The sequence below is a fragment of the Triplophysa dalaica genome, chromosome 18, assembly GCF_015846415.1.
Source record: "Triplophysa dalaica isolate WHDGS20190420 chromosome 18, ASM1584641v1, whole genome shotgun sequence".
In the NCBI taxonomy this organism is placed as follows: domain Eukaryota; kingdom Metazoa; phylum Chordata; class Actinopteri; order Cypriniformes; family Nemacheilidae; genus Triplophysa; species Triplophysa dalaica.
This window is the reverse complement of record NC_079559.1, coordinates 8,737,209-8,752,910: the sequence shown is the minus strand read 5'-3', so window position 1 is coordinate 8,752,910 and position 15,702 is coordinate 8,737,209. Positions and strand designations below refer to the sequence as shown.

General features: G+C 37.2%; 1 protein-coding gene across 2 annotated transcripts in view; it reads right to left on the bottom strand.

Moving 5' to 3' along the window:
• Positions 1–318: 318 nt before the first annotated feature.
• The window catches only part of cpne5a (copine Va), a 58,641-nt gene continuing 43,257 nt past the window's right edge, over positions 319–15,702 (bottom strand). For both annotated transcript variants that reach the window (XM_056773282.1, XM_056773283.1), the window contains 9 exons: positions 15,327–15,380; positions 14,834–14,895; positions 10,492–10,538; positions 10,160–10,341; positions 8,370–8,497; positions 7,565–7,667; positions 4,277–4,334; positions 3,832–3,905; positions 319–3,426 (listed from right to left, as the gene is read on the bottom strand). In XM_056773282.1, coding sequence (XP_056629260.1) covers positions 3,238–3,426; positions 3,832–3,905; positions 4,277–4,334; positions 7,565–7,667; positions 8,370–8,497; positions 10,160–10,341; positions 10,492–10,538; positions 14,834–14,895; positions 15,327–15,380 — 897 coding nt within the window. In that variant the 3' untranslated portion in view covers positions 319–3,237. The remainder of the gene's footprint in view (positions 3,427–3,831; positions 3,906–4,276; positions 4,335–7,564; positions 7,668–8,369; positions 8,498–10,159; positions 10,342–10,491; positions 10,539–14,833; positions 14,896–15,326; positions 15,381–15,702) is intronic.

The window sequence follows — 15,702 nt, the reverse complement described above, 5'->3', positions numbered from 1 at the left end:
TTTGATAGTTACTTTTGCTGTTTGAAGAGAGAAAACAACACCCACGTGCATCAGCTTAACGTTTCAACAGAGAGTGAATAGAGTGACTAATCACTCAGAATGAATGTGACAAGCCCTAAGGACGTACAGTGAATAGACTTATGTAAATGCACACCTGTCTCTAGAGGGGCCAACAAAGCCATCTAATACGAATTAATGAGAAAATCTCTCTCCTCTCCCATTAAAGGCTGCAACGGTTTGTTACAGACTGTAACAGTTTGTTACCGATGAATCATTCATTAGAAAGATAGTCGGGCACAGAAAAATAATCGCTCTCCATTCTTCTCAAAAAATGTCGTTTTATTCATTGTCATTTTTAAGGCAATCCATTACAAAGTTCAAACACCACAGGAATGACAACAGCAATGTTTTCTGTTTGGACTGGAAATAGCTCACCATGCATTTCAACTGATAAAGAGGGAAATAAGATGAGAAAAAGGAGAGAAGCATAGAAAATCCAGCAAGAATTTGATGCGTCATGCTCTGTATTAAGGTTAGAATGAAACGAGCAGCAAAGGTTTAACACAGAGAGAACCTGTCGGAAATTTTGGCACAATCATGCAAATCTCACAGAGGGAACGTTGGCACTGGACGAGGGCCACATGTTTAACCAAAATACACACTGTCCTTTATTTTATGATGCAGTTTTTCATTTTGATTTCAATCATTTCTCGACTTCTGATTTACACCATGCCATAAAATTAACCCATTACCATTCTCTGGATAGTGATATACATGTGTTTCAAGCTGGTAATGTTTTCTCTGGATTTACAATCAACAGTGTTTCATGAATATTAAAAAGGTTCCAGTAAAATGCCTCTTTAAGACAAAAACAAAGGAAAAAAGCTGTAGACATTTCCCAGCGTCTGGGCTATTAGCGATTAGCTTACCATTTACAATTTCTACTGAAAAGTGAATAATCCCTTAAAATCAATACACCTGTCAACACATGCAAACACTTTACCCAGCACCCCCTCTGTAAAACATAATCTTCACTTCTTAAGTTATTGATGAATCACTTCATTCTCTTTAGCCAACGTATGCTGTTATGACTCGTGTCAAGTGAGAAAGAAGGTTTAAACATCTAATTAGGAGCAAATTTTCTGAATCCGCTGCAGAAAAACTCAGCCATTCAGTTGAGTTAAAAAGCGTAGAATTAATGTTTGGTGAAAAAGGTCCTTAAATTTGCAGTAACATTTTTACTCGGATCATTAGCAGCTGTTTAGAAACCACATATATGTATGTTGCATTAAAAGCAAAACACTGTTGATCTCATTGTTAGGACAAAAAAAAACTGTGGGTAAGCAAAATGGCTCAGGGGATAGTTCATCTAAAACTGAAAATTCTCTCATGAATGATTCGCTCTCTAGTTGTTCCAAACCTGAATACTTTTTGCTTTGTTTGATTGAACACTGAGAAAGATATTTGGAAGAATGTTTGTAACCAACAGTTCCTGCGGCCATCAATGACTATCACATAGTAATAAATGACAATGGTCAAAAGAACTGTTTGCTGTGCTACATTCTTCAAAATATCTTCTTTTAACAGAACAAAGAAAATTATGACTTGATTTTTCTTACTATGGTAGTCAATTGGGTTCAAGAACTGTGAATATAAACATTCTTCCAGATATCTTTCTCTGTGTTCATCAGAACAAATACATTTATACAGATGCATGTAAAATGGTGTTTCTAATGCTTAATAACCTAAATACAGTTTCTGAAGTTCAACTGACTATTTTAGGTCTCTTAAAGTCTAAATTAATATCACAGCATAGCATATTGTAACAAATACAACTATTTCTAAATAATGCTTTAGTCATCATCAGAAATTGGAAAATAATTCCCTAATGTGAACATACAAAAGTGTGGTTTGGTTTACCAAATGAGCTGCGCATACCCAGTGATACAATATAACAGTTTTATTTACACTGCGGGTCAGTTGCATGCAACACATTTCTCATCTTTTGAAATCTTGTCACAGTAAATAATAGAAAAGTGTTTTAAACTTCATGGAGAATCCAGAGAATGAGAGGTTAAAGGTTCAGCATGGTTGGACATGGGCATCAGGTGAGTCACACATGTGAGAAAAAAGAAAACAGCTTGTCTCATCGCATATGTATACCAGTGAGTTTCTCTCCCTGATGGGCTTTGTGCGTCAGAAAAGTCACTGTTGAGTATTTAGATAGACTATACTGGCTGCAGGGCGTTCTGTTAATGTATTTACAAATTGTTTCTTGAGAGCTGTTTATACCTGAAAGTTCAGTCTGTGTATAGTGTGAGTAATGACTGAATCCGTGAACTGTGTCTGATTTACGTGGTTTACAAATAATACAGTATTAAGAAAATATTTGTGCTTCTAGACTTGCGTCCGTAAAGCTTTTTAAAACAGCTTTTAAACAATGGATTACATTTTTTTTAATGATTCTTCTATAGAATGTTAAAACAATTACTACAATTTATGAATGCAATGCACAGTTGATTTATGGATTTTATGCTTTAGAATAGAAAATCTCTTCACAGTTCTAAAAATCTATAAATGGGAAACTGCAATGAGACATTATTTTGTATTAAAAAGCCCAAATCCCTGTGGAAAAATGAAAGACCATAACACAACCCCCTACAAAAAAAAAACAGTCCACTACACAGATTACCCAACGGGTGCAATATTTCAGGCAAGAACTTAAAAAAAGTCCACAAATTTCTTTCACACTTCCCTATAACTATAAAATAATTACAGATACATTTAAATATTCTCTTATATATCACTCTCTTAATAAACATAGAATCCTGACATGCGACACAAGAACTACCTTTGTTCAGTTGCTAATGTTGAGATGCTAAACGAGCTCAGAATTGGTGCTTGCGTTTGGTGATCTCTCCCATCAAGTCACACTCGATCTGAATGACATCAAGCTTCACATGTATAAATCTCTTTCAGTCTTGACTTATTAGCCAAATATGGGGAAAACACAAATAAACACGGCATTTTCTGTACAAATGCCAAAACGCTGATATATGGTTTTCCACTTCTCCAGCGTGCCAGTCCCAGAAACGGAGAACTGAAGTCATCCGCTCTTCCAAACAGCTGTTAAACTCAAACTTAATGAGTTGTGTTGTCTTTGAAAGAGATCCAAATTGAAAGCGACATCAAGAAGTTATTTTCTGCCTTCGGTAGTCTGGAGCCGACAGGGTAAACTCATACAGTGGGTGTCGGGCTGAGCACAGGTGGGCTGTAGTACGGTGGTGTCTGGTTGGGTTTGATGCCCCTTGATTTCATGTATAAGATTAACTGTTCTGGGATCTCAGCCAGGACATCTTTGGCAAGCCGTGCCATGCTTAGAACATGGTTACCTGTCCGGTCCATGTAGTCTCTAAATGGTACAAACTGCAGCCAAGATTTAAGAGTAGTCAGTGATATATCTTTATTTAATGAATCTTTTTAAACCCTCAAAAACTGATATTATCATGTAAACAATGTAATAAAAACGAAAATGCATTGTGGAAACTTGTATTATTTATAGGCTGCAGATGCTGTCGTTTGTTTGTTTGTATATATATTTATTTATTTAAAGCACAACACATCCTTTAGCCATGCGTGTGTTGCCCTAAATCTGAGATGCCTGTAAATCTAGGTCACCAAAAGTTATTTCGTAAGAAACTTCTACATACATTACTTCCACAATGCTTGGGTTATAAAATATTGCGGCTGTGAATGTTAACTGGGTTTTCCCATGCTGATTGATTGTTATCAATGTTGAAAGGTGTTACAGCAATATCGAAAACCATGTACCTGTACGATGTCTCTCTCTGCCAGCTTTCCTCTGGAGGATATTCTCACGTCATCACCATCCAGTTCTACCATGGCTAGAGAGGCAGATCATCATTATGAAAGGCCAAAATGAATACTTATAGCAGATGGTGGGACATGCTAATTATATTCAACAGCTGTGTGCTCAGTGAAGAGCTTGCTGGCTGACATCTGCTTGTCAACCCAAGACCCTAAACCTTACCAATTATTAGGTGACTTTTCATCCAGAAACTTTTCATGAGTGTAACGGTGAAGTTAACCCCCATTAATGCATTCAAGCTTGAAAGCAAACTGGACTTGCTTATATTAGCTTCATTTGGGAATGAGTTATGACATTAGATGAAACTGAAAAAGCTTTAAAGGCTATAAAGGCTTGGAGAATAACTGTTTTCTAATGTGAACAACATGCTATTGTCTAAAATCTTACCATCAAACTCCGCTTGGCCAACTCCAACAATAATGATAGACATGGGTAACTTAGCCGCCTGATAAGAAGAAAACAGAGAGACACAATCTATCTCAGATCAGAAAACCACAGCACAAAGTAATGCGTAATGTATTTAGACCATCGGTTCCCAAACTGGGGGGCTCGAGGTCATAACAAGGGGACACGACATGGCTTGGTAACAGTTGTGATTCCCAACATGATAAATAGATTGGGAACCACTGATTTTCAGACAATGTAATCTGTCTGAAACATGTGTTGGATCTATAAACAATATATTAGACATTATTTTTTACACAATCATATGTAGTATGACATTCAGACTAGAATTTTTTTATGCATTTGTCTTTTTTTGGTTGAGGGTATTATCAAAATGAAAAATGCAAGACAAAGTAGGGAAAATGAAGAATAACTATTGGAAAAAAACGTATGCTATTTATGCTTGATATGAGAGATATATAAAAAAACGCATTTGTCTTTTTTTGGGGCGTGTTTACCTTTAATGAACCCTTACATTGTCTAACCTAAATCACAGTTAAATCCAAATATAAATTACATTAAATACATTTCACACACTCCATAAGTTGAGCTAACACGTCAAGCCAGTCACGTTTAGGAGCTGTTCACCTCACTCTGTTCGAAAAAAAAACACACTATATGCATTATTCAGACTTTTCTATATCAACATTCTCTCCCCTGTGCCAGGTGTCCCTGTTCCTGATATGGTGCCTGACTGACAGGTCAAATCCCCTTTATCAGAAAAGCAAAGAGGGAGTCTGTATTCAACTAGCTCAAGTTTGGCTTACCATTGACACCGGATAACAAGAGAACCACAGGATATTCCGAAAAACAAAACTCCCTGGAAAGCAACTTCCCGCTGGTTGCAGAGGAAATGTTAATGCATATACACTAATACATTACACATGATCCCAGCAGAGCAGGAATAAAATAAGGATACATGTATACATGCAACACTTGAAAACAAAGGATTTCGATTCTCTACAATACCTAACCTTGGAAGTTTACAGTGAAATATAGATTTAATGTACGTCAAATATACACCACACCAAGTACCATTAAGGCTCCTGGGAGTCTGAATGTTATAGGCAGTGCTTTCTTGGAGGACCCAGTTGAGGGGAATGAATAATTTGTTGAATAAAGCTGGCCAGACACACGCCCTCAGTCACACTGATAAGTTTGTGGGCTGTAATGGAGTTAGAATTGGAATTTCACAAGGAGCCACAAGCTCGCACACACAAACACAAATCACATAAGAATAAACCAAATCCACTGGTTTCTGGAGATCTAATCAAACCAAATGAGTGATTCAGACCTTTAATTACAATGATTCAGAGATCAATGTTTTCAATAAACACTGAGTTGTATATATAGGAAACAGACTCTATAAGTTGTGAGAACGGGCCCTGAATGTCGCTTATGCAGAATTGGCTAACTAGGTTCAAGGACCTGCTGTGAAAGACACATCTGCCTGCAAGCATTGTGAAGACAGCAAGCAGAAATCTCAGTGGCAATGGGCAGAGATTATAAAAAAGACATTTATGGGGTTGAAAGTAGGTCAGCATTAATGCTCACAGGGGACCGAGGCGGTCATGTCTTGAAAGAAATCGAGCTGGGAAGACGAGTCTAAACAAACACCTTTCTGACAAGCAAACTTCATATATATATGGCTCCATTCCTGTAGCTCTTTCTCTCGCCTTCCTCTTAAATTCACTCTTTTCCTTCCAAAAATCTTGGTGTTGAAATATTTGAAAATTACTTTGAATTGTCTGATGCACCCAAACCTGATAAACTGTAAATCACAGGGTTCTTTAGTCCACTAAGGCAAATAACCTCTTGCCTAGCTTCGGTGAATTCTTAGATGTTCACTCACAGAATGAACATGCTCACATTAGCTGGTATCAGTAAAAATATAAATTCTTTGAGGACTTTAATAGAGTCATTAGAGCCACATTAAATAACAAGTTCACCCAAACATGAAACAGCCTGTCGTCATTTAAGGTTAGTTATGAGATTTTTTCTGGTTAAAGGTTTATTTTCCTCATTACGTAGCCATCCAATGGTTTAAGAAGACTGTTTATAGGGCAGAATAAGTCATGCTGACTTTTATGGCTATTTGAAGATAATTCTCCTTTTCTGTTCAACAGAAAAAAATAAGGGCATATGGGTTCAAAATGAAAGAAGCAAATAATTTATGGGTGAACTTTTGTTGTACCTGTGACATTTTCAACATGCTAAGCAGAGATCAAGAACAGCCAGTGAACAGTTTGCAAAACCGATCAAAATGAATAACAGTAACAGACGGAGGGACAACACAGTCTATGAAATAACCAGTTCGCTTATAGTGATCGTTCACCCAAAAATGAGAAATTCTGTCATCATTTACTCACCCTCATGTAATTTTAAGCCATTATGACTTTCTTTCTTCTGCAGAACACAAAAGAAGATATTTTGAAGAAAGTTGGTAACCGAACAGCACCGGCCACCATTCACGTCTATTGAATGGACACAAAACCAATGCAAGTGAATGGGGGCCTTTTAACAACGTTTTTCTAAATATCTTCTTTTGTGTTCTGATGAAGAAAGTAAGACATACAGGTTTGAAATGACAAGAGGGTGAGTAAATGATGACAGAATTTTTCACTAAGTTATGCACTTGGAATACATGAGTGACTAAATTGCTGAGAGTGCAGAGAAGGGCAGAATAAGAGAGAGGTTTTACTCTTCAAAGTGCTGAGTTTAATCTAATCGCTTTGAAAAGACTAGAGCAAAAGTACAAGAGACATTTTCACAGCACTCAAAGTAATCATTGAACACCGGTTCAATAAAATCGCTTAAAACTTACAGAAATGCACAGATGTCGGAGTTATTCAAAGAAGAATTCACATCAGCTTACAGTGCATGTTATTTCAGAAACGGGATCCGCGGAGAGAAGGTGAAGAAGCGGGTGAGAAGATACAGAGCAGCAGGCAAGATCTTAAAAGGAAGGTGTGGCTGTTCTAATAAAGTGACTAAACAGTCGCAAATTCCCTTTAAATCCAGTCTGCTGGGTAACCATGGCAACAGTGACGGACGAATTCCATTAGCTGGGGAGCGGTGGTGGAGTGGAACTCCAGAAGACCCTATAAAAAACCTCTTGCTAGGGGACACTTGTGATGTCTTGATGCACCAGGGTATGAAAACATGAAGAGCTTGCTTTGAAGAGACACAGAAAGAGAGATGGTCTATAGAGGATTGTTGAAGATAACTCACATTGACAATGGCTTCTTTGGTCTGAGCCATGTCGGATATCACACCGTCTGTGATGATGAGAAGCACAAAGTATTGAGAGCCATCCTGAACTGCATCTGCATACCTGCCAACAAACACACACACACACACACACAACACACTTTTATATCAGCATGTTACAGACATCAGCAGACATCGTAATGATTTCTCAGGCAGTTCCAAACCCCGCAAATTAACTATAACCAAAACTCAAAACCACCTTTGATGGTTTGCGTTTTAACATTGTGGATGATAAATGAAAGAATAAACATCATGATTGAACGCTTGGTATTCAGGAGTCGAGTCCCATGCATTTATATATTTGCTCTGGGATATCCCTGAGCTATTGACACAGCTCTTCTGTCTTCATCAAAATCTCATAACGCTCTTTGTGATGCAAATCATTTCCAGAACTTATGACAGGGGATGTGGCGCGTCAGAGGTCTGCACATTTTCACACAATTGCACATTCAATACGATCACTATTCCATTCATCAACTCACTATTTATAAGGGTCTGGGTTCACATATTAAAAATGATAATTACATAGATTCCAATTTTGAGGACCTATTTTCTATATTCAAACAATCAATCTGTAAAAGCAATAGGGGTGAAGTATAAGTGAGTCCAGTGCTGCAGTAACACTAACTGAACATTTAAGGTCTGTCATCCTAACAGTTTTCTCGGGATTTACATGAAAGTTTTCACTTGGTTTAAGTGCCTTTCTACTGTCCCCTTTGAAGCTGTTAACAGCACACGGGTGTAAGTGCTTTCGTGTGTTTCTCACCTTGCTACATGGTTGATGACAGGAGCAAAATTGGTGGGTCCGTAAAGCTGGACAGTCTTTAGACTCTGGTGGTAAGCCTCCAGGATGCCCTCCATCCCGTTGCAGTATGGATTATCTACATTCCCATTCTTCAAAGAGAATATCACAGATAAATCAATAATGTGTCTCACTGATCAAATAAATCTGAAAGCATAATTTATTAGGGTTACAATACTCGGGTTTATGCTGCATTTGTGAATGGCATGAATTTTTGGAATGTAAATGGTTCACAAGAGTTGTGAAAGTGATGTTTTATCATGTGATCAAAAGTTCAGAAAAATTGATTAAAAACTATGGAAATAACTTTGGAGATCCGTATTCTGATTGATTTTAAACTGACACGGTTTCTTCCACCCTCACATAAAATCAAATGGTATACATTCTAGTTCATCAAAAGCTGCCAGAAGTTTTTCCAGTGTGGATGATGTTGAGAATCTGATCAACTTTTTATGATTCATAATTAATTATTTGTGCTCTAAAGATTTTCCAAGGGATATTCAAAGGATATGGACGTAATGAAGCGAAGCCATGAATACATTTTCACAATGTTCCAGCAATAAATAACTCAACACAAGAGTAGAGAGGTAGGAAGGAGGAGTGGCTGATGGAGGAAAAGAGAGAGAGAGATGGAGTGAAAACTAATTAACAGTCTCAATATGCTGAAATGAGGGTTTGGAACAAGCACATCAGCAATGCTTGCCTAATGATAATGAGCGCCAGGAGAGCCTTATTTACACTTTACACCAAAATACACCCATGCACTTCTGATTACGATATCATAAAACTAATATATACAAACATCTGCATAAACAACTTAATAAAAGAGCAAAGTTTGTTTCAACAGACAAAACATTGGTTCTTGAGTATAAAACGTTGAACAATGATTGAAAAATTCGATGTTTGGGTGCAAGCTCCATTTTCTAAAAAAGAGACTCAATATGCGGCAGAACTTTCAGAATAATGTGAATTTCGTATTATAAATATTGACAAATCCAAAACTGTTTACCTTGAACGCTGAAGGCACACTTACTGTAATTTTAATTTCTTGTCATAAATTTCTTCTGGTTTCATTTTTCTATTTTTTTCATCTGGTTATGGATGAGAGTGGGGATGCAGCTTTAAAACTTTATTGAAAAGTTTTTATTCAAAACTATTTAAAGTCACTAATTTTGTCAAGAAATTAATGTTGTCTTTCTTTAAAGTTTCTTTTCAAAGATATCGGTGTCCGTTCAAAACCTTGAATTTCAGGAAATGAAAAAAATGAGTGTGCAGTTTTAAATGATTAAATGCTGTGTTGTCATATATTGACAAGCACTTTTAAATACTTTTTATTGGTTAGATACTGTACTTGCAAAACCCAATGACAAACCACAAAATATGGAGATACAAGGTTTCAGAAGGACCACAGCAATCTACGTTTTTTTGGTTTATTTTCATTTTCATACATTTCGTTTTCATTTTGTATTTTGATCAGAGTTGGCCCTGCGAGTTTCGATAAAACTGAATAAATTTGTACATTTCTTTGAAAACAATCTAGTGTCATGATTCAGATAATGGCCAAAAAAAGCCCTTGTTTTATGCCCTCCCACAAGAATCAGTGCCATACTATTTTACAAACAGCCCAAAGCTACACTATTCCTTTCCAGTCTGAGCATATAAATACCACTGCATGGACCTAAGTAGAAATGACGGTGGATATGCACCAAGTGACTGTGAAATCCAAATAATCTATCATATCTAGGATCAGGTACCAGGGGAAATTCATGGGAAACCCTGCCATCAGGAGGAAGTTTGGCTCCGAAACCCAGTGCTGGAAACATCTTATCGCTGTCGTAGTCCTGAATGATCTCGCCAACGGCTTTCAGCGCCATGGCGTACGCGTTCATCTGATAAGGGTTCATGTAGTGCAGAGAAGTGGACTGAGAAGGGTTCCCTAGAGTGTACAGAGAGAGAGAGAAACAGACAATCCATAAATTATAGCACTTATTTAGACCATCATGAGTGCTGTTCAGATTCTAAACGTATATTTGGGTGAATCTGTGAATCAGCAAGCAAATTCAACACAAATATATGAAATCCTTACCATTGGAAGCAGTGAAATCGATGGCCACTGTGAAATGGATCTGGGTGCTGTGAGAGAGAGAGAGAGAGAGAGAGAGAGAGAGAAGAGAGAGAGAGAGAGAGAGAGAGAGAGAGAGAGAGAGAGAAGATAAAGAATAAAGACCACTATAGTGTTTAACATAAACCAACATGTGAGATCCTGATTCTGATTCACACCAAACTGTGATGCAGATTCAAAACACTCCAGTGCAAAAACAAAGAGCTCTCGCCTGCTGTGTGAGATGTTGATGTAATTACCATCTCCAGCACAGCATTGTCCTTTCTCACCTGACTGGCGGCCAACCTCCTGTCCAGCATCCACACATCCTCACAATTATCTCTACTTACTGGACAAATGTAACATCTGCTTAAATACACTTTTTCACATCCGCCACTATAATCAGAGACACCAGATCCAGAACAGTGGACGATGCCCTGCCACTTCAATGACACTGAACTCTGCTCTGAAATCAGTGTGAACCTGCATGGTAGGTACCTGTCCAGAAGAGAAACTGACCGGAGAACAGTTCATTCACCAGAATCAGTGTGAAGCCAGTGATTACTCGATTACCTGATTCCGATTGTAAAGAGTTGCAATGGCTACCAGTTACTGCAGGGACACGTCTTTGAAATAATAGCCCACTGATTCACAAGCGGTTAGACTCACACTACTTAAATAAAGGATATGTATTGTAGTCTGTGAATGCTGATCGGAGAATGAAAACATATTCAATACAGAATATCCATTAATGACAGCCTGCATTAACATGATGGCATGAACTCCGTCTGATGGTCATGTTACATGAAAAATGATATTCAAAATAAGATAAAATTATCGGACATCTGGTCAATGTGGATCACACCCAATAGAGGTCAGATTTACTTACAGATTTCCGTAATGTCATTCTGGATCCAGTGTATATTATACGCAAGCACTTACAATGCATTTCAAATAGTCACTAAAGCAATTTAATTGGTCCAAAAAAAAACATTTTTACGGTTTCGTTTGCTTTTGTTCATCTCTCTTTCACTAAATAACAAAAGCACCATGAATTAATCAAAAGCTTAATGGAAAGACAAAAAATGAAAGCGGTAATATTCTTGCAGCTGGGGCGGCAGAACAAAAAACGTTAAATGACATTTAAGCATAATAAATGTAAATGATTTGTAATGCTATTTTACACCCGACCATGCAAATGTGTAGCCTTTTTCTGTAATTTAACATCTTCACCACAATTATAAAAAACAAATGAAAATACAATCATTTATGAAATAAAATCTTTATATGTTACATTTTATTATTAATCAAAAGTTTAGAATAGAAAAACTAAATCTATTTTCACTTTAAGGTAATGTAAAAAGCATCAATATTCTGGCAGCTGGGGCAGCCGAAAAAAAACATAAAATAACAATTAAGTATAATGAAATGTCCATGTTTTCATGCAATTTTACATCTAACATGTGAATTTGCACATTTCTATTTCAGTAATTTGACACTTACCTGAAAAAATTGAGATAATTGAAATAATGCTTTTATTAAAATGTAATGTTTAAATTTGACATCTTATTATATATTTACATTATTAATAACATTATTTATTTTTTATAAATTACAGGTTTCTTTTCAAGCTTACAGCTCAAGTCAAGCTAACAGCTTTTTCAGCAACAGAAGCAGGGACAACAATTGTACAGATCACCGCTAAAGCGCTGTGAAATTATGACATATCCAATATCTGAATCTCAATGGCATTCTTGAACTGAGCACAGAATCTCTTACACCCTCTGAATGAGCCTGGGTGGAAATGAGAAACGAGATCTGGATGGAAATGTGAAACCGGAAAACATGGCGGACAAGGTCTGTGAATATTTATGAAAGATTTCAACACGGACAAATAAAGCATCGTTGTGTGCGAGTGGGTAATACACCAAAACGGTGCGTGTGGAATCGGTATAAAACGAGATTAAAACGGAGCCCCTGACTCCGATCGGCAGGTTGTCATTCATAAGTAATCCCAGTGGTGGTGGATATTTCCCTGAGCGCTGATTCATCAGGGATGGGACAGTGGACAGTAATTACATATTTACATCCGCAAACATGATCACACATCTACTAAACAGAATTTTCAGCCAAATCGTATTCGCAGAAAACACAATGGTGTTGCATTTATGCAAAGACCTTCAGGAGGCGAAAAAAACAATATCACTTTTATCTGGTCTTTTCCAACTCAGCACAATATTAACAGGAAGTGATGGCGCAGCACAATGCTGATTAACAGGCTCTGTTTATCCTCCTTTATCTTCATTTCTTCGTTTTTGTCCATCTCAAGTTTTTTGTTTTGCGCTGATGTCTCTGCATTAATCTGCATTATACAGGGAATCTCAGCAGCTCCACTGGTGGAGACGGGAAACCTTGAAGAGTTTTGAACGAGAGCACAAAAGACATTTATCTTAATGATCGAATTTTGCATGTCAGCTAGAGAAGCCAAAATACATTGTAACCTTGAATTATATGGCACGAAAGCATTATGACTGTCAGATCAGCTACAGAGATGTGTTTATGTCTGCTGGGTGCTAGTTCTGCATGCTTGAGTTCAAGTATTTTATATTTAGAATAACAAAGCAATTCCTTCCTGCAGACCATTTCTTTTTTAAAGATAATTAAAATGTAAAAACCTCTGTTTAACCTCTGTTTATTTAATGTATAAACCTCTTTCAATTTTGCATTAGCTCTGAGAGCGGTACAAAGCTGAACCTTTACGACCTGCAGTATATATTAACACTTTTGAGACATCAAGCTTTCACTCAATCACAGCTGTAAAAGGAGAATCCCTGTCGCTCTCTGAACCAGGATATGATTGAAGAACACACATGTTTTTTATAGTCCTTCCTATGAAGAGAAAACCTGTAGCAATAGGAAATTCATGTTGTCTTTTAGAATCAGTATTAAAGGTCAGAGTCTAATGGAGAAAAATAACAAAGGTGGTAAGTTGACAGAAAGCAGTTTGAGTGTTGTGACGTGGTGCGAACCGCCCATGTCAGAGTGTTATGGATTACTTGGCAGTAAAAGGTCAGCCGTGTCCTTTAGATACTCACTGATAGACAGTTTACACTTCAGGCATCCTTCTAACTTTCTCTCTCTTGTATTTATTTACAAGCTTTTGTCACTTTTCATTGATTTGCAAAGAAGGAAGGATTGTTGGGGAAAGAGAGGAGATGGGATTGGGTATAGCGCAGGCAGGGCTAGTTGAATCAATATTTATGGGAATCAGATCCTTTACTGTGTGTGCCAATAAATCACCTTAAAGTGAGAGTTCAACACAAAATAAATACCAATCTCCTGTCATTTCAAACCTGTATGACTTTCTTCCGCAGAACACAAAAGAAGATATTTTGAAGAATGTTGTTAATTGGTCCCATTCACTTGCATTGGTCCATACAATAGAAGAAATAAATGGGGGCCCGTGCTGTTCGGTTACCAACTTTCTTTAAAATGTCTTCTTTTGTGTTCTGCGGAAGAAAGAAAGAGTAAATGATGACAGAATTTGCACCTTGGGGCGAACATCACTTTAACCATCCACAGGTTTGCATTTCTACACTTATTCTCTAAATGTACTATCAACCTTTTAAAACCGATTTTTATCAGATCAATTATTCAAAAAGTAATTTCAACCAATCCTTGGGTCAAAAAGAGACGAACCGAGTGGTTGAGTTGTTTTCCATCTACCAACCAGTAAACCAAGCCTATGTGAAACCAAGATCACATCTTTGCCATTTTCTTCTGTAGGAGACAGAATGTAAACTAACAGATATGGATGTGCCTTCATGCTCTCCTACCTCTACAGCCTGCGAAGGCAATATTTTCATGTTTCTCTTTGCTAGAGATGACACAAAAGATAAGTTGTACTTCCTAAACCCAGAGATATCAGCGGATCATGAGAAACGGTTCAAAAATATTTTCCACAATCCTCGCTCCTGTGTAGAAGAGAAACCTGTCATCAAAGCAAACTAGAGAGGACCTGGCAACCCCTAACAGGTGATTACTGTAACTACTCAAATAACGGTGTTTGTTGTTCCAGTTTAGCATTTAAAGGTTCTTTTGGGGGAGCCATTACTTTGATAACATACTTTGATGACCTTTACATCCACTTTCGCTTCCCTATAAACATGCTGTAATATGTATATTGTATGGCACGATCAATCAGGATTTAAGAAGAAATGTTTATTTCCTACATTTGTGTTCTTGTTTGTGCGTATAGGAATGCGTGCACAGCTGCGCATTTGTGTTGAAATGTGTATGTGTACGCTTGTGTGTATTTTGTCCATACCCTGCTTTGATGTAGTCCAGGAATGTGTGTTCGGCTTCCACAGTGAACGAAAGCAATGTCACCTGGGTAATTGAGTAACAAAGAAACCAACATTTTACACACGCTGAACGGCATATGTATATAAATCACATCTGCCATAATCTATCAATAAATCACTCAAATATACACTCTCCGCCATCAATTCAACACACACTTTTTCATCAGTCTTGTCATTAAAGCACCACAATCTTTTCGTGTTGGGAGAGAAACAGGTGATAGATTATTCATTTGAGTTTTGATTACAATCTCTAAGCCAATTCAAGTCTTTCTGGATCATCAATCGCTGTTATTCACTCACACCTCCAACATAACTTTCTATCTGCTCTATATAATCAATGGACGTATAAGTTTTAAGTGTCAAATCATTTATACTTTATATTAAATAAATTATTTCAATATTTATTATTTATATTAATATATATTTTTCCTTTATCCTCAGTAAAATACTACTTACAGTCCCCGAGTTGATGTATCTCCTCTTTTTCAGTTTTTTTTTGGAATTCACAACCTGAAACAGCAAATTTAGAAACAACAGATGATTTAAAGGATGAATGGATGTGTTTGGAAGAACGAAAGAGAACTGACCTCTGTGATCTGTTACCTGTATTATTTCTTGCCCTTTCACTAAGTTTTCAAGCGATTCTTGATTTAAATTCTTATAAGAAACCCAATTCAGGTCGGAAATCCAATTCAGGTCGGTTTCAACCTTGCCTAACGGGACACTGCTGATTTGTATGGATTGAGGTTCTGTTGACCCGGCACCGCAGCTTCCTGTACTGTTTGCCCAAAACCAAACCCCAACAGACCCCAGATCCTTTCAGTCGACTGCT